The 27355-nt window shown below is 48.1% G+C and overlaps 1 protein-coding gene across 1 annotated transcript; it reads left to right on the top strand.

The window, feature by feature from the left end:
* On the top strand, nucleotides 1-27355 carry LOC144326310 (uncharacterized). Its single transcript, XM_077922860.1, has 4 exons — nucleotides 1-185; nucleotides 381-1027; nucleotides 16513-16676; nucleotides 27143-27355. Exons 1-4 carry the CDS (start codon nucleotides 1-3, stop codon nucleotides 27353-27355), a joined length of 1209 nt encoding a protein of 402 aa, XP_077778986.1.

Raw genomic sequence — 27355 nt, 5'->3', positions numbered from 1 at the left:
ATGACAACGGAAGGCGCTTCAGGTTCCTCTTCAGAAGAGGAAACTCAGGACCAGCAGGGCGCACAACCGGTTAGTGTTTCAGCTTCAGCTGCAGGTGAAGGACAAGGGGGAAAGAGAAAGGAAAAAAGGAAGCATACATCTAAGAAGACCAAGAAAAGCAGGCGGTCGGACTCAAGAGACGATTCAGGTACCTCTTCATCTGATTCTGATAGCGATGCCCCTATGGAAGACTATTGGGGCCTGGGTGAGGACAGCTCAGGGCTTCCTTTGTGGGTGCACGAAAGAAGGGCTAATTCGTAGAGCAAATCCTTTATTGGTACCTTAGAGTGGAAGGACGGTGCGTTAGTTGAGGATGTAAAGTCCTCCACAAACTTGTCTATTGATTTCATTCTTGGCAATCATTTATCTCAAAGAAAGAGAACTAAGATTCTTAATGGTGATTTTGTAGACATATTTACCTTGTTACCGCCAGCCAAGATGACGGGTAAAGGAGAAAAGCAGCGCACCTATGGCAAGCGGAGGTCCAGGACACCGCGAGCCAATCGCACTTTTGAAAATTGGCTGAATGGGTTCCAGGTTTTCATGGGGGTCATTAGCGCTGCTTATCGGAAACGTGCTATGCATTTAATAGCGTATATGGCACATGTTAGAAGGGCGTGCGAATTAGCGGGGAAATCTGCGGCACTAACATATGATGAAGACTTCCGTAGAAATGCTTCCTTGCTCCCCTCCATGCGTTGGGATCTGAGGGACCAAAATTATTGGATGGAGCACGTGGGCCCTTATGTGGAGAAGAAACATCAGGACTCCTCCAAATTTGCAAAGGCAGAGTCGAAGTGGAGGCGGCAGTGTTGGGAATACAATAGGGGGGGTTGTACTAGGCCGGTATGTAAGTATATCCATGAGTGCGAGAAATGCCTTGGCAACCATCCTACCACTGTGTGCTTTAAAGGAAAGCAGCAGCCCTTTCGGGGTGGCAGAGGCTTCTCCCACCAGGGTGGAAGGGGAGGCCACGGGGCCCCCTTCGGTGCGCAGGGAAGTCGTCAATAATTTGTCCCTTACCTTGTGTGAGTGCCTGGAGGCAGTTGGAGGTTGGATGGCGGCTAACAGATTGAGGTTGAATCCTGACAAGACAGAAGTACTGTTTTTGGAGGACAGGAGGCGGGCAGGTATGCAGGATTCCCTGGTCCTGAATGGGGTAACTGTGTCCCTGAAGGACCAGGTGCGCAGCCTGGGAGTCATTTTGGACTCACAGCTGTCCATGGAGGCACAGGTCAAATCTGTGTCCAGGGCAGCTGTTTACCGGCTACATCTGGTACGTAGGCTGAGACCCTATCTGCCTGCGGACTGTCTCTCCAGAGTGGTGCATGCTCTGGTTATCTCCCGCTTGGACTACTGCAATGCGCTCTACGTGGGGCTACCTTTGAAGCTGAACTGGAAACTACAACTAATCCAGAATGCGGCAGCTAGACTGGTGACTGGGAGTGGCCGCCGAGACCATATAACACCGGTCTTGAAAGACCTACATTGGCTCCCAGTACGTTTCCGAGCACAATTCAAAGTGTTGGTGTTGACCTTTAAAGCCCTAAACGGCCTTGGTCCAGTATATCTGAAGGAGCGTCTCCACCCCCATCGTTCTACCCGGACACTGAGGTCCAGCACCGAGGGCCTTCTGGCGGTTCCTTCACTGTGAGAAGCCAAGTTACAGGGAACCAGGCAGAGGGCCTTCTCGGTAGTGGCGCCTTCCCTGTGGAACGCCCTCCCACCAGATGTCAAAGAGAATAACAACTACCAGACTTTCAGAAGACATCTGAAGTCAGCCCTGTTTAGGGAAGTTTTTAATGTTTCATGTATTATAGTATTTTAATATTTTTTGGAAGCCGCCCAGAGTGGCTGGGGAAACCCAGCCAGATGGACGGGGTATAAATAAATTATTATTATTATTATTATTATTATTATTATTATTAGCCGTCACCCCATCAAACTGAACCCATTAAAATCTCTTCTCGATCTCTACCCAAACAAAACAGCCGCATCCTATTTGTGGGAAGGGTTTAGCATAGGATTTAGGATCCCGGTTGCTTTCCCACCCAACTCAGGTGACCCTCCAAATCAAAAATCGGTAAGAGAGATGCCTGAAGTGGCGCGTAAGAAAATTCTGAAGGAAATTAAGGTGGGGAGGGTTGCTGGCCCCTTCTCCGCCCCTCCCATAGAGGGTTTACACATCTCCCCTTTAGGCATCATTCCCAAGAAGGCGCTTGGGGAATTTTGCATGATTCACAACCTTTCCTACCCAAAGGGAGGGTCTGTCAATGATGCGATACCTCAGGAGCTTTGCTCAGTGAGATATGCCTCCTTTGATCTTTTTTTTAAAAAGATATTTATTAGAATTTTACAAAATGAAAAAAGAAAAATACAAAATAAAAATAGTTTTAAAAAAACACAATTCCATCTTTCCATCACTTATCTTTCATTTGCTTGTTTCCCGGACCTCCTCACACCTCCCTTTTTGTATTCCCGTTCAATTTGTTAGTTCAGCAAATCCTTCCCCTCTTTGTTTATCCTAATCTTTAATCTTAAGATAATGTAACATTAAATTTTTGTCTGTTAATAGTCCATTTTTTCATACTCCTTATAGCGTTATAGCTAAAAACCACATAACTTTTCATCCAACATCATTCTAACTGTCAGGGGCTCAGGAGCAGAGGCACAGGGGAGAGAGGAAATGGAGAGCGAAGGGGAAGAATCTGAGGGCAGCGTAGGGGAGTATGACAGTGACCCGAGAGATTCCATGAGCTTCTCCAGCGAATCAGAAGATTCCCAGAAGGGGGCGCCGATGGTCAGGGCAAGGGGGGTCCCAGGGGGGACGCACCAGAAACAAGGGGCCAGCGGGGACTCCCAAAGCAGCAGCGGGAGATCAGGACCAGCTTCCCCACCAGAGCGTAGTGGGGGGGAAGAGTCCCATGTGTCAGGGCCAGCGTCTCCTCCAGCGGGGAGAGAAGATGAGTCAGGGCTGACCACGCCTCTATCAGCATCGTAGCCCACTTCGACGGGAACCTGCAGCAGTATCCTAACTTCAGAGCAGACATAGTTTTCGCGCTCAATTTGCTTCGGAAAAACTTTAGAGATGAGGAGGAGAAAGTAGGCTTCATAATAACTCCTCTGCATGGGGAAGCTATCGGAGAGTGGGGGAACGGAGGGGAGGTCAGGTCCAGCTAGCCTCCCCGAAGGGGGAAGCAGTAAAAAAACTTTAGAGATGAGGAGGAGAAAGTAGGCTTCATAATAACTCCTCTGCATGGGGAAGCTATCGGAGAGTGGGGGAACGGAGGGGAGGTCAGGTCCAGCTAGCCTCCCCGAAGGGGGAAGCAGTGACAGGAGCAGTGTAACGGTCAGGAGGAAGGTTGCCGGCTGGGCGCGCGCGCCAAGTTCGAATGTACAGGCGCGCGGGACAGCAGAAAACCCGGATTGGGAACCAGGTCCTAAAGCCCGCCGGAGGCAGGGGGAAGACTCAGGGGACTCAGCGTCAGAAGAGTCTAGGAAGGGCAAGACCCCAGCGGACAGGCGGAACCAGAGGAGGAAAGAGCAAAGGAAGAGGTGGAGCAAGGCTAGAGTCTTAAACTGGTGTCTGGGGGGAGGAGATTCAGACGGAGCTTCAACGGTCTAGAGTTTGAGATGTAGAGCTGCGCGCTGCGGCTGTGAAAGCGAAACTGAACTTCAATAAAGACTTTTATATATAACAACGAACTGGCGTTGGTCCTTTGTGAGCTGGGACCTCGGGCAGCTCTGACAGTAAGCTCCATCTCCATTATAGAATTGAACCCTCGCAGCGTGAGTTGGCGCAGCGAGGGGCAAAACTTGGTGTTTTGCGAGCTCACGAAGATAGGCAAAGATGACTACAGAGGAGAAGGTGACAGAACTGCAAGAAGCAGTCACGACGCTTTACGCAGAAGTAGCAGCATCCAGAAAGAGAGAGGAAGAAGCAGTAGCGCTCTGCCGGGATCTGCAAACCAGGTGGGAACGTTTGGGCAAAGAGGGGCTGCCAGGACCCAAGCTGGAGGGAGTTGGCCTCGGGAAGAGGGGGGGCAGCATCGTAGCCCACTTCGACGGGAACCTGCAGCAGTATCCTAACTTCAGAGCAGACATAGTTTTCGCGCTCAATTTGCTTCGGAAAAACTTTAGAGATGAGGAGGAGAAAGTAGGCTTCATAATAACTCCTCTGCATGGGGAAGCTGAATCGTGGCTGCGCAATTTATGGCGCGAAAATGATCCCGCCCTCCAAGATTCAAAAGCATTTATCAAGGCTATGGACGATTGTTTTAAATCAACGGTAGATGTGGATGTGGCCAGGAGGGAAATGCATGGGCTGAAGCAGGGCAAAGCCACTGTGAGACAATATTACTCCCGCTTTTTTGCGTTAGTAAATGTGCTGGGCTGGGAGAAGGACTCCGCTGCCGTAAGGGATCTGTTCTGGGAGGGACTAAATGGGGCCGTGAAAGATGAGCTGGCGAGGGGAGAGAGACCTAACAGCACCACAGAAGTCGTGCAGAGAGCGCTGGCGATAGGCATGCGCCTGGAAGAACGCCCTTGGAGCAGGGATGAGGGTCGTATGGCACGCACACCAGCCAGAACAACTCCCTTCCTACCCAAAGAGACAGGGTGCGCGCAATCCACGCCTCCATTGGGGGGGGGGGGAGAAGAGCCGATGGAGATAGGTGGTGCCAGGGCTCAGACAGCGACCAGAGCCCAAACACCAGGAGCAGTCAAGGCGAAGGCTCCTAGAGGGAGCAGGAAGTGTTATATCTGCGACAGTGCACAGCACATGGCCAAAGAGTGTCCCCAGAGGATCCAGAGGCACACTGCAGCCTCAGCAACAGTAAGGGGAGCAGTTCAGCAGGGGGAACAGCTACAGGGAAACGACGAAGCCTGGTTGGAGGCAGAGGCACTGGGGCCCAGCCAGGCGAGTCAGTGAAGCAGTCCCCAGAGATTTTACAGCCCACAGACCCCCTCCCACCCAAACCAGTGGTGCAACTCACCGCATCGCTCCAGCTGCCCAATGGACTCACCCTGGAAGTCCCTCTTACCATTGACTCTGGTAGTAATGCAGACTTTGTAGGAGTGGACTTCATCAGGCAACATCGCATAGCGCTCCTACCAGCCACGATGCCCCTAAACGTCGTCACGGTCGATGGCAGAGAGCTACTGGGAGGACAGGTGGTACAGCAAACACCGCCTATGATAATGCAAATTGGAAATCACCGCGAAGTCATCAGCTTCAACGTCACCCACCTGTCGGACACGCCCATAGTGTTGGGCATGAGTTGGCTGGATAGGCACAGCCCGGCATTAGCATGGTACCAGCGGCAATTGACCTTCTGCTCCTCCTACTGCGCAGAACACTGCATCCGGACCAGCCAGGAAGAGGAGGGGCAAGAGGATGAACCGCAGCTACACCTAGTCATGGTGCAAGCGGTACCCAACAAGTACAAGGCGTTTTTGGAGGTCTTCTGCGAGAAGGAAGCGGACAAGCTGCCTCCCCACAGGCCCTACGACTGCAAGATTGACCTCCTGCCGGGGGCGACGCTGCCGACTGGGAAACTGTATTCCATGTCTGAAGACGAACTGCAAGAACTCAGGGAGTTCATAGATCACAACTTGAAGCGGGGATTCATCCAAGATTCCAAAGCAGTGGGGGGCAGTCCCGTGTTTTTCGTGAAGAAGAAAGACACGCCCCAAAGGAGGCTGGTAGTTGATTACAGAATCATCAATTCCAGGACAAAGCCCACAGCATTCCCCATGCCCAAGATCGACGACCTGCTCGCGACGGTGAGGAAGGGACGAATCTTCACCAAGTTGGATCTACGAGGGGCGTACAACCTTATACGCATGCGGGAGGGCGATGAGTGGAAGACGGCCATGTTTACACCTTTAGACACCTATGAATATCGAGTTATGCCGTTTGGTCTGCAAAATGGCTCCCATTGTTTCCAAGCCTTCATGCACCACGTGTTAGCGGGACTCCTCTACAAGAAGTGCGTCTGCTTCCTAGACGACATCCTGATCTTCTCGGAATCGCAGGAGGCTCACGAGGGAGACGTCAAGGAGGTCCTGCAGAGACTACGGGAGCACAGACTTTACGCCAAACTGGAAAAGTGCCAGTTTGACATGACGGAGGTGGATTTCCTGGGCTACAAGCTGTCCGACAAGGGACTCGCCATGGACAGCACCAAGGTCCGCTCGGTGTTGGACTGGAAGAGCCCGCGCAATCGGAAGGAGGTCCAGAAGTTCGTCGGCTTCGCTAACTTCTACCGCAAGTTCATCAAGGGGTTCGCGATGGAGACGGCGGCCATCACGGACACCCACAGCTCCAAGAAGAAGAAGTTCACCTGGACGGACCAGGCGGAGCAGTCCTTTCGGAGACTCAAGCGTCTCTTCGCGTCCGAAGAACAGCTGCTACACGTAAACCCCAGCAAACCAATGAGGGTTGAAACGGACACCTCGGACAGAGCTGTGGGGGCGGTCCTGTTGCAGCAAGATCCGCAAGGGGACTGGAGCCCATGCGCATTCTACTCCAGGAAACTCAGCAAGTCGGAACAGAACTACACCATCTGGGACAGGGAGTTGCTGGCCATTCATGCAGCCTTCAAGGCGTGGCGGCACTTCCTCATCGGAGCCAGACACACAGTGCAGGTCCGCACGGACCATAAGAACCTGGAGTACTGGCGCACGGCGCGGTTCCTGAACCAGAGACACATCCGCTGGGCGGAGTTCTTTGTGGATTTCGACTTCCGGATAGAATACATCCCGGGAGACAACAACGTCATGGCGGATGCACTATCCAGGAAGCCGCAGTATCTCGAGGAAGCGGCACCGGTGGCGGCCAAACACATTTTCGCACCGAAAGCGTGGGCGTGCGCTTCAGCCACCGTGGACCTGGACGCGGTGCGTCGCGCACTGCAGACGGATTTGTTCGCACAATCCAAGATGGAGGAGGTGCGAAGAGGCACAGGGAAGGACGACGAGTTCCAGATACGCGACGGACTGCTCATCCGCAAAGGGGCTCTCTACGTGCCGGGAGCAGTTACACGACGCGCCCAGCGCTGGGCACTTCGGCAAGGACAAGACGGCGGAATTAGTAGCCAGAGACTTTTGGTGGCCCAAGATGAGGGGAGAAGTCGCGGATTACGTCTCTAGGTGTGACACATGCCAAAGGGCCAAACCAGTACACAGGAAGCCGGCGGGACTGCTGGAACCGCTACAGACGCCGCTCGAACCGTGGGAGAAAGTGGCCCTGGACTTTGTCACAGACTGCTCTTATTGGTGGGACAATCAACCGGAGATGGGGTGGAGCAGGGAACTGCAGAGGGGGCCCTTACACGCAGCATCACCCGAGGTAACAGGGGGAGGGAAGGACATGGACGTGTTGGGGGAGGATCCTGGGTTCGAGCACAACGGCAGAGAGATGGAAGCAGAGGAGATCGACGTCGACGAGCCCATTACGGGCTGGCCGGATCCCGCTGGCCGGCTGCACACCAGGGGGAAAGAACGGTATCCCACACTCACCCCCACAGCACTGGAGCACCCGGAACCCGCACCCGAAGAGGGGGAGGGGGGAAGGGGGGGCTTCGAGGGGGGATGGATGTCAGGGGCTCAGGAGCAGAGGCACAGGGGAGAGAGGAAATGGAGAGCGAAGGGGAAGAATCTGAGGGCAGCGTAGGGGAGTATGACAGTGACCTGAGAGATTCCATGAGCTTCTCCAGCGAATCAGAAGATTCCCAGAAGGGGGCGCCGATGGTCAGGGCAAGGGGGGTCCCAGGGGGGACGCACCAGAAACAAGGGGCCAGCGGGGACTCCCAAAGCAGCAGCGGGAGATCAGGACCAGCTTCCCCACCAGAGCGTAGTGGGGGGGGAAGAGTCCCATGTGTCAGGGCCAGCGTCTCCTCCAGCGGGGAGAGAAGATGAGTCAGGGCTGACCACGCCTCTATCGGAGAGTGGGGGAACGGAGGGGAGGTCAGGTCCAGCTAGCCTCCCCGAAGGGGGAAGCAGTGACAGGAGCAGTGTAACGGTCAGGAGGAAGGTTGCCGACTGGGCGCGCGCGCCAAGTTCGAATGTACAGGCGCGCGGGACAGCAGAAAACCCGGATTGGGAACCAGGTCCTAAAGCCCGCCGGAGGCAGGGGGAAGACTCAGGGGACTCAGCGTCAGAAGAGTCTAGGAAGGGCAAGACCCCAGCGGACAGGTGGAACCAGAGGAGGAAAGAGCAAAGGAAGAGGTGGAGCAAGGCTAGAGTCTTAAACTGGTGTCTGGGGGGAGGAGATTCAGAGGGAGCTTCAACGGTCTAGAGTTTGAGACGTAGAGCTGCGCGCTGCGGCTGTGAAAGCGAAACTGAACTTCAATAAAGACTTTTGTATATAACAATGAACTGGCGTTGGTCCTTTGTGAGCTGGGACCTCGGGCAGCTCTGACACTAACATTCATTAATTTTACAATATTTCTGTAGATAGTCTTTAAATTTCTTCCAATCTTCTTCCACCGACTCTTCTCCCTGGTCTCGGATTCTGCCGGTCATTTCTGCCAGTTCCATGTAGTCCATCACCTTCATCTGCCATTCTTCCAAGGTGGGTAGATCTTGTGTCTTCCAGTACTTTGCGATAAGTATTCTTGCTGCTGTCGTGGCATACATAAAGAAAGTTCTATCCTTCTTTGGCACCAATTGGCCCACAATGCCCAGGAGAAAGGCCTCTGGTTTCTTCAAGAAGGTATATTTAAATACCTTTTTCATTTCATTATATATCATCTCCCAGAAAGCCTTAATCCTTGGGCACGTCCACCAAAGGTGAAAGAATGTACCTTCAATTTCTTTACATTTCCAACACTTATTATCGGGCTGATGATAGATTTTTGCAAGCTTGACTGGGGTCATGTACCACCTGTATATCATTTTCATAATATTCTCTCTTAAGGCATTGCATGCCGTAAACTTCATACCTGTGGTCCATAACTGTTCCCAGTCAGCCATCATAATGTTATGTCCAACATCTTGAGCCCACTTAATCATAGCAGATTTCACCGTTTCATCCTGCGTATTCCATTTCAACAGCAAGTTATACATCCTTGACAAAGTCGATATGCCTCCTTTGATCAAGCGGTCAAGCTTATTCGCAAATTTGGAAGAGGTGCATTGCTTTCAAAGTGTGATATTGAGTCGGCTTTCCGCCTCTTGCCAGTGCACCCCGAGGATTTCCGTTGGCTCGGGTTTAAGTTTGAAGGGGCATATTTCATTGACAAAGCAATGCCTATGGGCTGCTCCGTGGCTTGCGCAGCCTTTGAATCATTCAGTACATTCCTGGACTGGGCGCTTCGCTTTAGAACAGGCTCTGAGGGTATTTTGCACTATTTGGATGACTTTATTCTTGTAGCTGAAAGTAGGCATCAATGCTCTGCCTCTTCTCGAGGCATTCACATCATTGGCCACAGAGTTTGGGGTTCCCTTGGCAGCAGAAAAAACCTAGGGCCCTGCAATGGTTTATCTGGGCATTGAATTGGACACAATCGCCCAGACCTTCAGGCTCCCTAGAGAAAAATTGGTAGCGCTTAGGGACCTAATCCTCCAGCTTCTTCCCCTAAGAAAGGTTACCCTCAGGCAAATCCAGTCACTTTTGGGCCATTTGAACTTTGCTTGCCGGGTGGTCTCCCCCGGCCGTCCATTCTGCAGTCGCCTTTCCAGGTTGTCAGCAGGCTTGCGTTCACCTAACCACAGGGTCCGCCTTTCCAAAGAGGTAAAATCTGACTTGGAAGTCTGGCTGAAGTTTCTCGAGAAATATAACAGAATTTCCCTGTGGCAGGATAGCATTTTGCTAAAGGCAGACTTCCAAGTGCAGTCAGATGCAGCTGGATCTTTAAGTTTTGGGGTTTATTTCAGGGGGCAATGGTGCGCCCAGCGCTGGCCCGCCACTTGGCAGGGGGGACCCATTACCCGTGACCTTACCTTCCTGGAATTCATCCCTATAGTGGCAGCGGTCCATCTATGGGCAAAAGAATTTAGTAACCACAGGGTGTGCTTTCATACTGACAACCAAGCAGTAGTGTCAGTCTTAGCTAAACAGTCATCGCGCTCACCGAGAGTGGGGACCCTTCTGCGTGCTTTTGTCCTCTTGTGCCTAGAACTCAACATCCACTTTTCTGCCAAATTTGTACAATGACATCGCAGATGCCCTATCTCGCTTTCAGATGGACCATTTTCGCTCGTTAGCACCGGATGCTCAGCAGCTGCCGCAGCCATTCCTGGAGCACCTCTGGAGCCTTGGGAACAAGAAGTGATGCAGGGAGTATTGTGTTACGAAAAAGGAGCAATGCGGCAGCGAGCTCCAGCTGGCTGGAATGCCAGACAAGATGTTTATGCTTGTGACTGTACCGTGGGAACAAAGGGGCAGTCTATTCACTGTGCTGAGCACCGGATGGTAGCTCAGAGTGTCATCTGACCTGTACTGGAAGTACAGGGGAGGAGTCTCTCTCTCTCTCTGCTATTGATGTTAAGAGAGTACAGACACGTTTCTCTGTACTGCTGTGAAGACAGAAATAAAAGGCATGTAAATAGATTTCTGTCTGTTTCTTCCCCCTCCCTGAGGGAAGCAGGGAGGAGGGGGAATTGGTGTGTCCCCCTCACGCTGAGTGGGATCGCCAATAGAAGATCTCACCTGATCTTGCCGGGAGTCGCAGACCGGGGAGGTCAACAAGGAATTAAGCCCGGTGCCTGGAGAGTGGCCAATTCCTCTGATAAGGCTTAATTCCAACAACATGGTAGCAGTGCCGGTGGTTTTCTGATCCATGGAAATGCAGAATGAGAGGTAGATGGATCGTTTGCCATCCTCTGCACCAAATGAAAGAAGATAACGTCTGCGTTGCAGCCAGAAGCTGAACAGACGGCAGGACACCGAGAGGAGGTGTTTTCCAAGCAACGGAGCCCCAAAAGGTATGCTGAATTTCGGGCTAAAAGTGTGAACGCAGATTGATTCATTCTCTGGTTCACGGGAGCTGCGTTTGAAAAAAAACAGCTCCGAGATCGAATGCTCGCATACCAGGAATTTTTGTGGTTGATAAGCTTTCCTGTTCAAGATTGGAATGCACAGTTGCTAAGCGACGACCGTCTGTACAGTGGAAAGCTACTAACAAAACGGGCTGACTCAGAAAGAGCCTGGGAAGAGAAAGTTGTTTTGACTGCAACCTCACGAACTCTTGGAAGGGACTTTCCATAGCAGCCAGCGTTTTAGCTGCCAAGTGCCAAGAGCGTAAACAAGCCAGCTATTGGATTTTAGCAGGCTGAAAGAGAGTGAAAGCTGAGGCTAGGATTCAAAATGGATGCCAAGAAGAGGGGAGGCCTGCCTTACCCCCCTCCCCTGACTAATGACAATTATTCATCTTGGTCTGTGAAGATGAAGGCCCTGCTGCAGAATCAGAGGATCTTTGGGGTGATTGAGAACCCCATTCCTGCAGCACCAACCAGAGGTTGGGAATCACAGAATGTAAAGGCCAGGACGGCTATAATTCTGTGTGTCTCAGATTGCCAATTGGTGCATATTCAGGATTTAGAATATGCGCGGGAGATTTGGGAGACGCTGCGTAGAACACATCAGAGGGATGCTGGTTCTTCAGCGTTGCTGTATTTTGAGAAGCTGACCAATCTGAGGCTTGCGCCTGATGGAGATGTTCAAGAGCACCTGACGGAGATGAAATATCTGCGCCAACAGATGGTGGAACGCAATTTCCGTCTACAGGAGGAAGTGTTTCGCTTCATGATGATAAACAGCCTAAATCGGACTTACAAAACGGTTGCCAGTCAGCTGGGTTCCCTACCTGCCGCCGATTTGACCGCGGAGAGGGTGTGCGCCGTCGTTCTAAATGAACACGACAGACTTGCTGCACTGGAAGTGAAGGACAGGGGGAGGGAGGAACGGAGTTCTAATTCCCCCACTGATGTTGCTACTGGAGAGAATGCTGTAGCTTTGAACGTTGTCCGATGTTACAATTGTGGACAGACTGGGCATCTCCAGCGGAACTGTAAGAAGCCGTGACAGCCAAAAGGAGCAAAGGGCCGCTCAGCAAAGCCTGAGGCATCAGGCAAAAGTCATACCAAGTCTCAAGGGAAACCTGCAAAGGCTTTGATGGCACTAAAAGCCACACCAGAAGTGGGGAACTCATTTGTTCTTGACACTGGGTGTACACAGCACCTCAGTCCACACAGAGAACTGTTTTCGACATTTAAGAAGAAAAGCTTCACTGTGCAGCAGGCCAACGGTCAGGAGCTGGAAGCAACCGGGATTGGAACTGTGTATCTAAAGAGTCTGAACTTGACTATAAACAATGTGTACTTGGTTCCGGAGTTGAAGTTCAATCTGCTGAGTGTTTCGCAGATTGCAAAGAAAGGAGTGAAACTGTCCTATGATGCTGAAAGCTGCAAGATCTTCAAAGATGGAGAGTTGTATCTTTCTGCCAGAGAGAAAGATGGACTGTATTTGTTGACTTTTGATCAAAGTGATTACATGAAATGTAATTCTTCTGATTCTAACGTGATCTCTCTCGCAGGTGTGACCAAGACGGACCCCAAGAAGGAGTCCACAAGGGTCGACAGGGCAATGCAAGATATTATCTTGTGTGTGTGGATCATTTCTCTAATTTTGTCTGGATTTATGTTTTAGAGAAACCACAAGAAGCCTTAGAAAGGTTTCAGCAGTTTTGTGACAAGGTTAAAAGCATGCATGATGCTAACATTGATTGTCTTTTCACAGATGAGAAGCAGATTTTTCTTTTAAAGGATTTTCAGGAGTTCCTGCAGAAGAAAGGGATAAGACACAAGGTTGCTGTTTCAGCGGAAGCCTGGAACAGGGGTGTCTGTGTACGGGTGAACAAAGAATTGCAAAAGGGGCTGAATGCGCAATTGCTTAGTTCACATCTGCCACATGAGTTCTGGGTGGAGTCGATCATGTCGTATTGTTACCATTGGTTAAGAAAGGTTTCAAAAGAGTTGGGAAGTTCTCCTTTTGAGAAGCTGTTCCACAGAAAACCTTCTGTTGCCCATTTCAAGGTTTTTGGGTCTCATGTGAGGACAGAAGCTCCAGGTGGAGTTAAGAATGCCAGAGGCATTTTTGTGGGTTATGAAAAGGGTCTCTACAGAGTAATTTTGTCTGAATCTGGTCAGGTGATTCTGACAAAATTTCTAGAGAGTGCTCCTGAACAGGAGAGAGTAATTGTTCACACATTTCCCACAGGGAACGATTCGGATGATGATGATGATGATTTTACTGATTACAGTGGTACTGATGATGACAGTGATAGCTAAAAGAGCTCAGTTGACACAGTCATTGAGAGGAAATCTCACATAATGGATAGACCTTCACAGATGAAGGATGAACCACTGTTTACCATTGGTACTGAACCAGAGAGCAGAGAAGATCAGCACCTCATACGCAGGTCTGAGAGAGTTACAAAGGGTGTACCACCAAAGAGGTACTCAAAAGAGTTTGCTAACTTAGCTGTTGCATGTGTTGCTGTTGTAAACAACCGAGGACAGGTTGAAGCAGTGTCTAAGTCAGAGACGAAGACACAACGGAGAGTTGCTAGCCAAGGTAATGCAGATGCACTCATTCCTTGGAAGCCAGACAACCAGAGAGGTACACTGGGGAAACCAGTGGCGGGGAGTTCCAAGGGTGGAACTGAAACAACAGGGGAGTGTTATATGTATAACAGCTGTTTGTTTTCTTCTCTGGATGAAGCTTTGCTCGCCGCAACACGCATTGATTCTTTTGGGGGAGTATGTTACGAAAAAGGAGCAATGCGGCAGCGAGCTCCAGCTGGCTGGAATGCCAGACAAGATGTTTATGCTTGTGACTGTACCGTGGGAACAAAGGGGCAGTCTATTCACTGTGCTGAGCACCGGATGTTAGCTCAGAGTGTCATCTGACCTGTACTGGAAGTACAGGGGAGGAGTCTCTCTCTCTCTGCTATTGATGTTAAGAGAGTACAGACATGTTTCTCTGTACTGCTGTGAAGACAGAAATAAAAGGCATGTAAATAGATTTCTGTCTGTTTCTTCCCCCTCCCTGAGGGAAGCAGGGAGGAGGGGGAATTGGTGTGTCCCCCTCACGCTGAGTGGGATCGCCGATAGAAGATCTCGCCTGATCTTGCCGGGAGTCGCAGACCGGGGAGGTCAACAAGGAATTAAGCCGGGTGCCTGGAGAGTGGCCAATTCCTCTGATAAGGCTTAATTCCAACATATTGGCCTCAGTGGCGCCTTCCACCTTAAGATCTTACAAGGAAGCGTGGTCTGATTTCTTGCGATTCTGTAACAATCTTAACGCCACCAGGGCTGCTTTCCCCCCTTCTAAATCAGAGGTCCTTTGTTATTTGGTGCACCTCAAGCGTTTGGGCAAGGCTGCCAAGACCCTTAAGAGTCAATCGGCCGCAATATCGTTCTTTTGCAAAGCAGCCTTTTCTTCCGACTTCTGTGCAGACTTTGTAGTTCCAAGTTCCAAGTTTTATTGCGGCAAAAGCCAGTGACACTAAACACCACAAGATCAAACAAAAAGAAATCAACAACAACATCAGAAAAGGGAGAAGAAGAAAAAAAGGATTACACAAGGGAACTTCGCAGTGTGCCATTCAACAGAGGAGATTTACGCTTCCTGATTACTAAAGTGCAAAATTTGGCCACCTCATATGATATTGAGCTTGAGGAATCTTCCAGAAGGTATTTTCGTAGAATTTCGGGGGAGGATTCCAGATAATGTTGTAAGGGTATAAATTTTGATAAAAGCGGCAAAATAAGTTGAACTCGTTCTTCACTATAAAATTCGCAAAATAGAAGGATGTGTGTGACAGATTCTACCTTATTAGATATACAGGGGCAGAGACGCGCATGCATTGGTACCCGCGTGAATTTGCCGTACAGCACTGCTGAGGGCATTGTCTCAAAGCGGGCTCTAGAGAAAGCCCATCTATAAGCTTCGTTAGTGATGTTAGTTAAGTAAGGGGCAGCTGCAAAATTAGGCCAAGCTTTTAAACATCTATACGTCTCCGGGAGTAGGGCGTCTTCTTGTTGTAATTCGGCATCGTAAAGTCTCTGAGTGATAATTGCTTTTGCCTTGTTCAGAGTTCCGAAAAAGGTTTTCAGGGTTTAGGCCAATTTGTTTGATCTTATTAGTTATTTGCATAAGCCAAGGAGGATAGGGAACTGCGGCCAGGAAGCAAGGTAACAGTCCCTTAGGATTGTAATGGATTTTCAGCCAGAGGGATATTGCTTGCTCCCAGACTTTTAATTCCACTCTGGGCAGTCCTGCCTCTTGCCTTAAGACTGCATTAGTTGTACACTTTGGGGTAGCAAATAATGATCTTAAGAATTTTGATTGTACTGTTTCAAGGGTCTTAAGGTTGGCAGAGGGGCTAATTTGAGAGCCATACAGGAGTTGGGCTAAAGATTTTGCCTGAAAAACTTTTAGGGCCATCGGGAGGAAGCCAGCTCCTTTCCTTCTGAATAATCTAAGGATGGCATTTGCACTTCTTTCTGCTGATATAGCTGATGTGGTCAGGTGTGTTGACAATTTGGCATTATAAGAGAAAGTAATGCCTAAGTATTGGAAGGTCTTAGTCTGTTCAATGGCGTTTCCCTTTACGCTCCAATTATCTTTCCTGAAGGAGCGGTTAAAATGTACAATTTTGGTTTTGGCAAAGTTAATTGTTAACAGTTCAGTGTTACATTGGTCACTAAACTTTCCTAAGGCACGTTTCAGACCCACTTTGGTTTGAGAGAGAAGAACAGCGTCATCCGCATACTTTGTAGTGCGTAAGGCCTTGGAAGGGTGGAGTAGGCTTCAACCGCCCAGCAGTGACAAGAGGAAGCCAATAACTTTCAATATACTTTCCCAAATTCATAAAACATTAAGGACAATATGCTGGTCGAAATACGAAGCCCGCTTATTCTCAGCAGCATATTCTATCGCCTTCTTCGGCGCACTTTGCATTGGTGAAGTGGTCTGCGAAGGCGGCCCTGTTGCTAGTTCCCGGGGAATACTCCTGAGCAATATTACCCTTTCGCGGGAGGATTTGGTGCTGCGGATTCGCAGCTCAAAAACTGACCAACACAGTGGGGGGTCCTAATTCGACTCTTGGCAACAAATAGACCGGGTCCATGCCCAGTAAAAGACACCAGGCGTTTCTTATTCCTAAAATCTAATCTCGCAGGCCCACTCTTAGTCCACGCGGATGGATCTCTCCTAGCTCGGCACCAATTCACCCGTGTTATGCGCTTGGCGATCGCTACGTGTGGCCTGCCCCCCGCAGAGTTCACGGCTCATTCATTTCGTATAGGGGCAGCCACAACAGCCATACACCTTGGCTTATCGGCCAAGAGGATAAAAGACATGGGCTTCTGGAAGTCGAACGCTTACAAACGCTATGTCAGGAAAAACATATGACAACCTGCCCCTCTTCCCTACCTTAGTATCTTTTCTCAATTCTCTTGCAGGAATTTCGGCTGTGCGCATTTGGATAATCGGGCACAGTATCGTGCACTGGGCCAGGACTCATGCCATCAATACCGGGGTCGGGCCGCAGCTCAACTTATCTTCAAACACCAAGGTGTCCTGGATCTCGCAGAGAGGGATGCGCTGGGCAGAACTGATGCCAGCGGTGAGGGGGCCACTAGGGGGCGCATCGGAAGATGGCTGACAATAACATCTCTCCGACCCACATGAGGTAATTTGGAGGCTATGATGGGAGTAATTAGCCTCCCTACCCCCCCCCCCAGGATGGGGGGGGGACTGCCCTTGCTCCCCAACTGTGGAATTTATGACGCTTAAATGCAGACCTATATATATCCCCCGAGAATTTACAGCAGTATTGATAACTATAGTATACATTGCACCTGATGCGAACATCAATGAGGCAATGGGTCTTCTGCATGATGCCATTAGCAGACAACAAGGCAAGTATCCCGAGGCTGCATTTCTTGTATGCGGGGATTTCAACCAGGCAGATTTGAAAGTGGTCCTACCTAAATTCTATCAACACATAAAGTGTGCAACCAGGGGAGAAAAGACTCTGGACAGGCTGTATACAAGTGTCAAACAGGCCTATAAGGCCGAACCATTGGCACATCTAGGCCAATCTGATCATGTGTCCCTGCTCCTGACTCCTGAATATATTCCATTGAGGAAACGGACTCCAGCTATAAAGAGGAATATTACAATATGGCCAGCTGAAGCATCCCAACAACTACAAGACTGTTTTCATGACACCGATTGGGAGGTATTTGCCCAACAGGATGTAGAGACTCATATTGAGCAGGTGTTGGACTATATCAGGTTCTGCACTGACAATGTAACACAGAGGCGCCGGATAAAGATCTACCCAAACAGGAAGCCCTGGATGACAAGGGAGGTCCAGGGGTTGCTAAAGGCAAGAAATACTGCTTTCAGAAGTGGAAATAAGTCGATGTACAGCTTAGCTAGAGTGGATCTAAAGAGAGGTATCCGTGTAGCAAAGGAGGCGTATAGACAGCGGCTGGAGAATCATCTACAAAGTAACAACACCAGGCAGGTGTGGCAAGGTGTACAAGAATTAACAGGGTATAAATCCAAGGATTCCCTGGCAGACGAGGGAGGGGCATCCCTCGCAGAGGATTTGAATGCCTTTTTTGCCCATTTTGAAGTAACATCTGCAGCAACACCTGCTGAGGCTTTACCACCACCACCACCACTCCCTGTGAAGGCTTTGCCATCATCACCACCATCACCATCATCAGTACAAAGGAATGTAGTAGTCTCTGTGGAAAAAGAAGAGATGAGGAAGGTGTTGAAGGGAATCAACCCAAAGAAGGCCACAGGGCCAGATGGGGTAGCTGGAAGGGTATTGAGAGACTGTGCAGATCAACTAGCAGGAGTTTTCACTGGGATTTTAAATCGATCCCTAGCCCAGGCTATTGTTCCATCCTGCCTAAAGTCCTCTATTATCATTCCAATAGCAAAAAAATCTCACCCGGAAGATCTGAATGACTTTTGTCCAGTAGCACTCACACCTATAATCATGAAGTGCTTTGAAAAGCTGGTACGAAATTATGTCATTGCCTGCCTACCAGAGGGACTGGACACATTCCAATTTGCTTATAAAACGAAAAGATCGACAGAGGACACTGTGGTGATTGCCCTCCATGCCGTCCTTGCACATTTGGAGCAGTGGGGGGGTTATGCCAGACTGCTTTTTTTAGATTTCAGCTCAGCATTTAATACCATTCTACCACAACGTCTTATGTCTAAACTGGAAGATCTGGGGCTTCCGTTATCACTTTGTGGGTGGATATTGGACTTTTTGTCAGACCGCCCCCAGAGGGTTCGGTTGGGCCCTTATACCTCTAATATGCTTAAGACTAACACAGGAACACCACAGGGATGCGTACTCAGTCCGCTCCTTTATATTCTCTACACGTACGATTGTGTCGCTGCTCACCCTAGTAATAGGGTTGTCAAATTTGCAGATGACACAACCGTGATTGGGCTCATCCCTGAAAGGGAGGGTGAAACGGATTATAGAGATGAGGTGGAGCGGCTGACAGAGTGGTGCAGAGCTAACAACTTGCTCATAAATACAAGGAAGACAAAGGAGCTTGTGGTGGATTTCAGGAAACAGAAGAGCAATGTCCAGCTACTTTTGATTGATGGGGTCTGTGTGGAGAGGGTAACAACGTTCAGATTTTTGGGCATTGAATTACAAGAGGATCTGTCCTGGAGTGTCAACACAAGGGGGCTTGTGAAGAAGGCGCAGCAGAGACTGTACTTTTTGAGAATTCTAAGGAAAAACCATCTTCCGCAGAAACTGCTGCTTGCCTTCTATCACTGTGCCATTGAGAGCGTGCTCACTTATGGCTTATGTGTGTGGTACGGAAGCTGTACTACCCAGGACAGGAGGGGGTTGTGCAGAGTTGTTAAGGCAGCAGAGAGCATTGTTGGCTGCCCACTCTCCACCTTAGAGCAGATTTATGCCACAAGGTGCCATAGGAAGGCACTGGACATAGTAAAAGATCCATCGCATCCTGGTCACTGTCTCTTCGAGCTCATGCCATCGGGACGGAGATACAGGATGATGAAGACAAGAATGAGCCGTTTTAAGAACAGCTTCTTCTCCAGAGCGATCTCGGCCCTGAATGGAAAGCCTGGACTTTGAAAGTCATCTAATCTTCCTTGCTGTACTATACTGTATTGTTTTAATTAGTGTTTTTATGGAGCAGTCAAGTAATTTCGTTGTCCCCGAGAGGGGGTAATGGCAATAAAGATATTATTATTATTATTATTATTATTATTATTATTATTATTATTATTATTATTATTATTATTATTATTGTGGGGACTGTCCTTGCCTGCTGTGCCCTACACCGCCCCCGAATTTGTGGGGGTGGGGGCACTAGGCACAAAGCCCTCCTGTGGGATTCCGGCACTCCTGGACGCCGTCCCTGATCCGCGCCACTAGCTGCAAGAACTTCAAAAGAAACAATTTGGATGAAGCTAATTGCACATATTTCAAGGAAGGAGGGGGAGTAAAGACTGCTAACAGAAGAGATCTCTGATAAAACAAGACAAGAATAAATCATGAGAAGATACGAGAAGATACGGTATGGCAAATGACTGATGGGGGAGGGGGGGAAAACTTTCCTTTCTTTCCTTATGTGATTAAACAAGAATCCCCTCCCCTCACGAGTCAGAAATGTTGTTTTAAGGACTTAAGCTGTGGATTTAAGACTGTGTGGAGATAAATTTTCGAACCAAAGCATGTTTTAAGAAGAGCATGGAATGTACAAGAGCTCTGGAATGACGCAGTTAAAAATGCCGTCGCCATATTGGGAAGTTCTGTCGGAGGTCTTGAGTCTGGAAGGAGAATAGAGAAATAGAGCTGCTTTTATATTGTGGGTGAAACTCCTCAGAGGGACTTAAGAGTGACAGTTTTGCTAGATAATGATGGAAAGAGCGATGTTATCTATGAAGGTGATGATATATGGAAACCATCTCGATTTGAGGATTGGAAGAACGGAAAAATTCACACAGGATTAATATTGGTGTTTATCGGCTTAAGGAGACTATCAGAAGAGATCATAAAGAAAAAAGAGAAAATATATGAATAAGATGTGATGTGGAAACAGCAAGATAAGACTGGATAGAATTATGAACTCTGTTTGGACTGATTTGGTCTGATTTGGACATTAATGCAGTAGCAAGAAGATGATCAGAATCCCCCTTCGGATCTTGAAATATGGGTCCCCCCAACAAAATTTAAAATTCGGCTTTGTAATTCGGAACTTATGTGATGTGATTTAATTTGATTTGATTGGCCAGTTAATAAAAATTATTTATATATATATATAAAAAGAACTGATGCCAGCGGTGGAAGCTAGAGGGCCCTAGCGGAGGGCCCTCCGGACGCCCTAGTCATTCAGCTGGGTGAAAACGACCTAGCTTATCGAAAGACGGTCGACCTGGTGTGGCATATTTTGGGGGACTTTGATCATCTGAAAGCCTCTTACCCCGACACCACCATACTGTGGTCATCAATGCTGGCGAGGCGGGTTTGGAGGGATAGTCGCTGCCCGATTGCATTAAATAGATCAAGAAAAACCTTGGATCGGGCCGTGGCGCGCAGAGTGGTGGCCCTAGGAGGGTGGGTCATTGACCACCCCGGCGTACGTTTCAATAAGGAGACCCTCTACCGGTTTGATGGCGTGCATCTTTCTGATGCTGGAAATGATATTTGGCTGAGCAAGATTTCAGGGGGGATTAGGGATTGGTTGCAGGCATGAGTGTATTGGCGGCAAGCTATTGCTTGAGTGGCGGTTAGGCATTGGCAAGGGAGGGTTAAGTGTATGTGGGGGGGGGAGGGAAGCGCCATCGCCTCCCCCACAGGAAAAGGGTAGTCCGATAAAGGACTCGGGGGGGGGGGCTTTGCCCTGTCCGAAGCCTATGGAGGTGTGGGGCCAAGGCACGCCCCCAAGCAGGCACGCCCCTACTGGTGGTTAACCCTTGCCGGTCTTCCTGCAACCGGGCTGAAGCCGGCTAGTCGATAGGGCCAATGCCTAAGCCAATACCGCTCATTCCTGTAATCAATAAAGTTGTGGCCTATTTCACCCATTAACCTTAATTCTTGGTGTCCTGTGTCTTTATTTCTTCCTGGGAGGGGGCGGGAACTTGCCACACAACTCCAGGAGATAGAAGACCATCGAAACAAGAAGAAATCAAAGATTTGGACAATTTATGGCTAAAAATAAAAGAGGAATTTAAACAAAATGAGCAACATATGGAGAAAAAATTGGCAGAAGTGCAAGAAATATTGGATAAAAAGATAGATGGAGTGGTGGGAGAACTCTCAAATAAAATTAAAGATTTGATGTTACGATCTAAGACAATGGAGGAATCAATGAAGAGGACTCAGAAAGAAGTGAATGAGACAAGAAAGGAGACAGAGAGCGGGTTAAGGATGAAGTATCAGAGTTAAGTAAAGCACAGGAACAAATATGGCTATGATGGAGATGCATCAAAAGCAGAAGAATTTAAAATTTAAAGGTATAGCAGAAGAGATGAATGAGAATGAGGATGTAAAATTAAAAATGATTAGAGAATTGGTAAGATGGATGGAGCTTAAGGAAGAAGAAATTGGATATACAATTGAGAATGCTTTCAGAATAAAGGTGAGGTCGGCGAAAGCCAAATCAAGAAAATTTCCTGGAGATTGTTTGGTGATTTTTAATTCATTGGAAACGAGAAATGCAATTCTAAGGATGAGCTATAATAAAAAATTATTCATTGATGGAAGACCAATTATAATTTTTAAGGAGATCCCCCCCCCCCCGATTTTTATGAAGGAGAGATGGATACAAACAGTTGGTGGCATTATTGAAGAAAAATGGAATCCAACATAGATGTTAGGATAGAGTGGATAAAGAAAACAGGAAAACAGGAAGACACAATGAGAGATAAAGGTGCTGTGGGATTGGTGGAAGTCAATGTCTTGTTGCTGTTTTAGTGTTTATAATATTAACTTGTAAGATATGGATTTGTTTGTTTGTTTTGTTTTTTTGTGTTTTTTATTTTTTAGTTTTCAAATGTTGATTTCTCTGTGTTGTGTATTGTTATTTTTTGATAGCTTTCGTGTTGTTGTTGTTGTTGTGTGGAAAATACTAATAAAATTCATATTAAAAAAACCTGACCATAATCTGGTTACAGTAGAATTAAGAAGTAGAAGAAGGGTAATTAAAAGATGGAAAATGAATGAAAAATCCTAAATGATGAAAAAAAAATAGCTAAAGCACAAGAACTACGTACGGAATTTTTCCAAAATAACAAGGTGCAGAATACAGATATTAGGGTAATATGGGATGTGAGTAAAGCATTTATAAGAGGTTTTTACATTCAGCAGCATGCAATCCAAAAAAAAAAAAGAATAGGGAATCGAAGATGGAGGAAATTAAAATAGAAATTCAAGAAAATGAAAAAGTATTAGCTAAACAACCTAAAATTGAGAAGGCAAGGAAAAATTGCAATTTATTACAAAATCAATTATCAGTGATAGAAAACAACTTAAGATGGATGAAACAGATATTTTGAATCAGCAAATAAAACCAGAAAGTTATTGGCTTGGCAATTGAAGGCAGTGGCGTAGCGTGGGGGGTGCAGGGGGTGCCGGCCGCACCGGGCGCAACATCTGGGGTTAGGGCAAATCCACGGGTTAGGGGGTGCAAATCCACAGGTTAGGGGGCGCAAATTACTTGCCTTGCCCCGGGTGCTGACAACCCACGCTACGCCGCTGATTGAAGGAAAGGCAGAAAGAACTATTAATAGAGTAGTGAATGAAGGGAAGATCATAGTTAAAAGGGAAGAAATCATCAAAAGGTTTGTAAAATATTACACTAAATTATATGAAAAGGGTAAGGAGAATGTCGAGGAAATAGTAGAGTATTTACAAAGCAGACCCTTACCCAGAATATATGATGAAAAAATAAAACTGTTAAACTCCCCTGTTACCATGATGGAAGTGGAATATGCTATCTCAAGGAATAAATATGGTAACGGCCCTGGTACGGATGGTCTCCCCACAATCCACTATAAAAGGTTAAAGGAGGTGCTTTCGACTCCATTAAAATTACTTATAAATAAGATAATGGAAGAAGGGAATTTACCGGACTCGTGGAGGGAGGCTCACATAATCCTATTACCAAAAGAAGGTACAAAGAGAGAAATGATTGAAAATTATAGACTCATTTCATTGCTAAATTCAGATTACAAAATTTATGAGGATACATTGGCAAATAGATTAAAAACTGTGTTAAATGAAATAATAAGTCAAGATCAAGCGGGTTTTTTGCCAGGGAGGAAAATGAGTACAAATATGAGAATAGTGGTTGAACTATCAGAATATCTGGATATGCACCCAGGGAAGAAAGCCACTTTTATGTTTATTGATGCAGAAAAAGAGTTTGATAATGTATCGTGGGAATTTTTAAAGAAAAATCTAGAGAAGAATGAGATGGGGGAAAGATTTATTAGAGGGATAACAGTTATCTATGAATCTCAAAAGGCAAATCTGATAGTTAACTTGGAAACGTCAGAGACCTTCAAGATTGAAAGGGGTACAAGGCAAGGGTGCCCACTTTCACCGCTCTTGTTTATTTTAACCCTAGAAATATTGAATCAAGATATAAGACTAGATGAGAGCATAAAGGGGATTGTTTTGGAACATAAATCTTATAAACTATGTGCATTTGCTGATGACCTACTCCTGACACTCAAAAGTCCAAACGAGAGCATTTAAAAACTTTTAGAATTAATGGTGAGCTATGGGAAAGTCTCTGGCTTTAAATTAAATATGACAAAGACAAAATGAATGGTTAAAAATATGGATTAAAAGGAAAAAAGAGAACTGCAAGAAAAAGTGGGATTACAAATTGTGAATAAAATCAGGTACCTAGGCATACAAATTACAATGAAAAATGTAAATCTATTTAAAGACAATTATACTAAATTATGGAATCAAGTTAGAAATGATCTGGGAATCTGGCATAGACTAAAATTATCTCTTTGGGGGAGAATAGCAGCAATCAAAATGAATATACTTCCAAAACTTTTATTTCTCTTCCAAATGATCCCTATAATTAATAAGATGGACTGTTTTGAAAGTGGAGAAGGATATTATCAAATTTTATATGGCAGGGTAAAAGGACTCACATAAAATTCAAACTTCTTACAGATAGGAGAGAATGGGGTGGGGTGGTCTTCCTGATTAAAAAATCTACTACAAAGCCTCCTGCCTCTGTTGGGTCAAGGAGTGGATTTGGTTTGAGAACACTGACATACTGGACCTAGAGGGGCATGATTTAAGATATGGACAATAAGACAAAAGTACATCAGGGTTTTTGTAGAATTGATTGATTGATTTGGCGTGACCCCGCTAATTGATTTACGATCCACAATTAGCTCTTTACTGCCGTCCGGCGCGTTTCCCTCAGCTGCGCGATCTCAGCTCCGTCTTCGTCCAGTCACGCCTCAGCAGAGTGAACACAGCGGTGAAAACTGTCACTTAGCTTCCGACAAACACACTAAGCCCGGTTTGTCTATTTACAGTCCTTTATTCCGACATTCCCCAGAAAACTCCTGGACTCACCGCAGCCATGACAAACTGCGTCCTTCCCTCTCAAAAGACCAGAGAGGAAGAGAGTAAACTCCTCCCAGCTTCGAAAGCTGACGTCAGAATGATTGAGGCATCATGGGAACAACTTAACCTGTTAAGTTCCAAACCCCATACCCCTCTTGCCGCACATTCTGACAAGACCCTTTTGAGTTCAACACCTTTCCCTTTGCCTTGTGCCCCTTCCCGGCATCTTTCCCAGGCACCTGTTGAACCCCTTCAACATTCCCAGAATCACACTGTGCGAAACTTTCCCACGCACCCGTGACCTGATCCCTCTCAGGTGGAACACCCTTCGTGGCCCGAGAAGACCGCCTGGGCATAAACTGAGGTGTTTCATCTGAACTTCCCTCTGACCCACTTGGGCCAGCAGTTGTGTCTTCTCCGTCAGACTCTTCCCCCTCTGACTTGACAACCCGTCTGTGAGCTTTCTCCATTATGCTAACCGGAGATGAAGCCTCACACCTGGACACTCCTTTCACAACCCTTGGAGATGCCCAAACCTACCCTGAACCCTGATCCTGGACTTGGTCCCCATCACCGGGCTCTGAACCCTGATCCTGGACCTGGTCCCCATCACCGGGATCAGCCTCTGCCTCCCTTTCCTCCCTTTCCTCCTCAGAATCAGACAGACATTCTGAGAGAAAATCAGGACCATCCCCAGGCCGTGAACAACCATCCTGCTCACAGAACTCAGCATGCTTGCTGACCAGCAGCTTGGTTTGATCACCCTCTGGGTATGCAAACTTCCACCCATTGGTTGCAGGATCATACCCACAGAAGATCATTTCCTGAACCTTTGGACCACCTGCCTTCCGCTGAGCTGTTGGTACCGGCACAAAAGCCTTGGACCCAAACACGCGGAAGAAATGCACCTGTGGCTTTTTCCGGTGCAACAGATAAAACGGTGTTTCCCCTATAACGTGGTTATAGGACCTGTTAAAAACAAAGTTGGCAGCTTTCCAAGCTTCACTCCAAAAGCTCTGAGGCAGCCCAGAGTCACATAGCAAAACCCTGACAGCTTCAGCCAGTGTTTCACTCCTGTGCTCTGCCACGCCTCTCCCTTGAGGAGACTTTGCACCCGTCACCTGGTGACGTATTCCCTTTTCCTTGAAAAACTCCTTCAGAGCAGACCCAGTAAACTGTGACCCTCGGTCGCTCTTGAACCCTTGCACCCTGGTGGAGAACCTTAGTTCCACCTCCGCAACCCAATCCTGGATCAGTTGCGCCGCCTCCCCCTGTGATTTGAGAGAGAAACACCAGCCAACCTGGCTGTGGTCATCTGTCAGCGACAGCACATACCTGGCTCCACCCAGACTCTCACACCTCATGGGTCCTGACAGATCTGTGTGAACAAGCTCAAAAGCTTCTTTGGCTACCCTCCCAAACCCGGGAAAACCATGTACCTTTGCTCCTTTGCATGCCCTGCACCCTAGGGACCTCCTCCCACATTTCCGGAGTTTACACCCTTTTGTGCACCTGGACAACTTCTGCACATCTTCCACACTGGCATGAGACATTCTCTTGTGCCATACATGAACACATGAATCATGACTGGGAACCTTAGCACACTGCGCCTGTGCTTTTCCAGCATTCCCACCACCCTCCAGAGGTGACTCCAGAACAAAGAAATTGTTCTCCCTTTTCACGTTGACAAGTTGTCTCCCCCCTCTGAAAATGGAACAGGTGTCATTTTCAAAAGAAATTTTGTACCCCTGCTTCAAAAGATCTGGTACAGATAACAAACAACAATTCAGTCCCGGCACAACGTAGACCTCTAGCTCCTCCTGTAAAGGAGAAAAAAACATGTTAGCCACATCAGAAACTGATTTTCGTGTTCCGTCTGCGAACATAACAGTCATTCCAGTTGAAACAGCCCTGCAGTTCCGCATTTCGCCAGCAGGCTTGCTTATCAGGTGACGACTGACAGTAGTATCAAAAACCCAGCGCGTCACTGTGTCCTGGCTGGAGTTGTTCTTCACAGTTGCCATAGAAGCAGTGATAAGAAAACAACCCTCCCCAGTGTCTGAGCCACGTCCTTCCCTTGCGTTCCCACGCTGGTCTCCTCTCCGAGACTGATTCCCATGGGAAACGACATTGGCAAACTTGGCAACATCCTGCCTTGCCTCTCTGCTCCGGTGGGGGCAATCACGACGCAAGTGTCCCGTTGAATTACAAACGTAGCAACGGCGAGTGGAAAAACACTGCCCGGGGCTCCTTCCAGCTGGCCTGGCCCTCCTTCTTCCGGAAAAGCACTCCTTGCCAGCTCCGCCCCCTCTGAACCGCCATTCCATTCCAGCACGTACAGTGGAAAACCTTTTAACCGTACCTTTGGAATTCTTCGCCCCCCCCGACCTGCTCACCAGCGCTCCTTGAGGCTAAAACATCAGGAACAGGGGCTCCAGCCATCTGTAGGCTGCTCATTCCTTCTCCAGGGCTCTGGCTTCCTGCTGAAGTTTCACAGCAAACGTCTCAGCACATCCCCAGGCAGCCCTTGCTGTGTTCACGCCCTCGCCCAACTCCTTAGAGTGAGCCTTCCAGACGGAATGTCCTCCAAGACCTGGCTGCCTGCCATTGTCTTCCGTTCTCCCAAGGGGCCCCAAGCTGTACTCACCAGCTTATTCAGCACCCGTTCTCAGCTGCTCTGA

This window comes from Podarcis muralis, chromosome W (genome assembly GCF_964188315.1).
Source record: "Podarcis muralis chromosome W, rPodMur119.hap1.1, whole genome shotgun sequence".
Taxonomy (NCBI): domain Eukaryota; kingdom Metazoa; phylum Chordata; class Lepidosauria; order Squamata; family Lacertidae; genus Podarcis; species Podarcis muralis.
The sequence above is the reverse complement of the archived record's forward strand: the minus strand, read 5'-3'. Positions and strand labels throughout refer to the sequence as shown.

What these genes read in the sequence shown, in the direction of transcription:
- LOC144326310 (XM_077922860.1), top strand. Translation starts at nt 1, where the DNA reads ATGACAACGGAAGGCGCTTCAGGTTCCTCTTCAGAAGAGGAAACTCAG. An exon ending in TCGGACTCAAGAGACGATTC is followed by an intron (nt 186 to 380) that starts AGGTACCTCTTC and finishes AAACTTGTCTAT; the next exon opens with TGATTTCATTCTTGGCAATC. An exon ending in GGGCAGAACTGATGCCAGCG is followed by an intron (nt 16,677 to 27,142) that starts GTGAGGGGGCCA and finishes TTCCTTCTCCAG; the next exon opens with GGCTCTGGCTTCCTGCTGAA.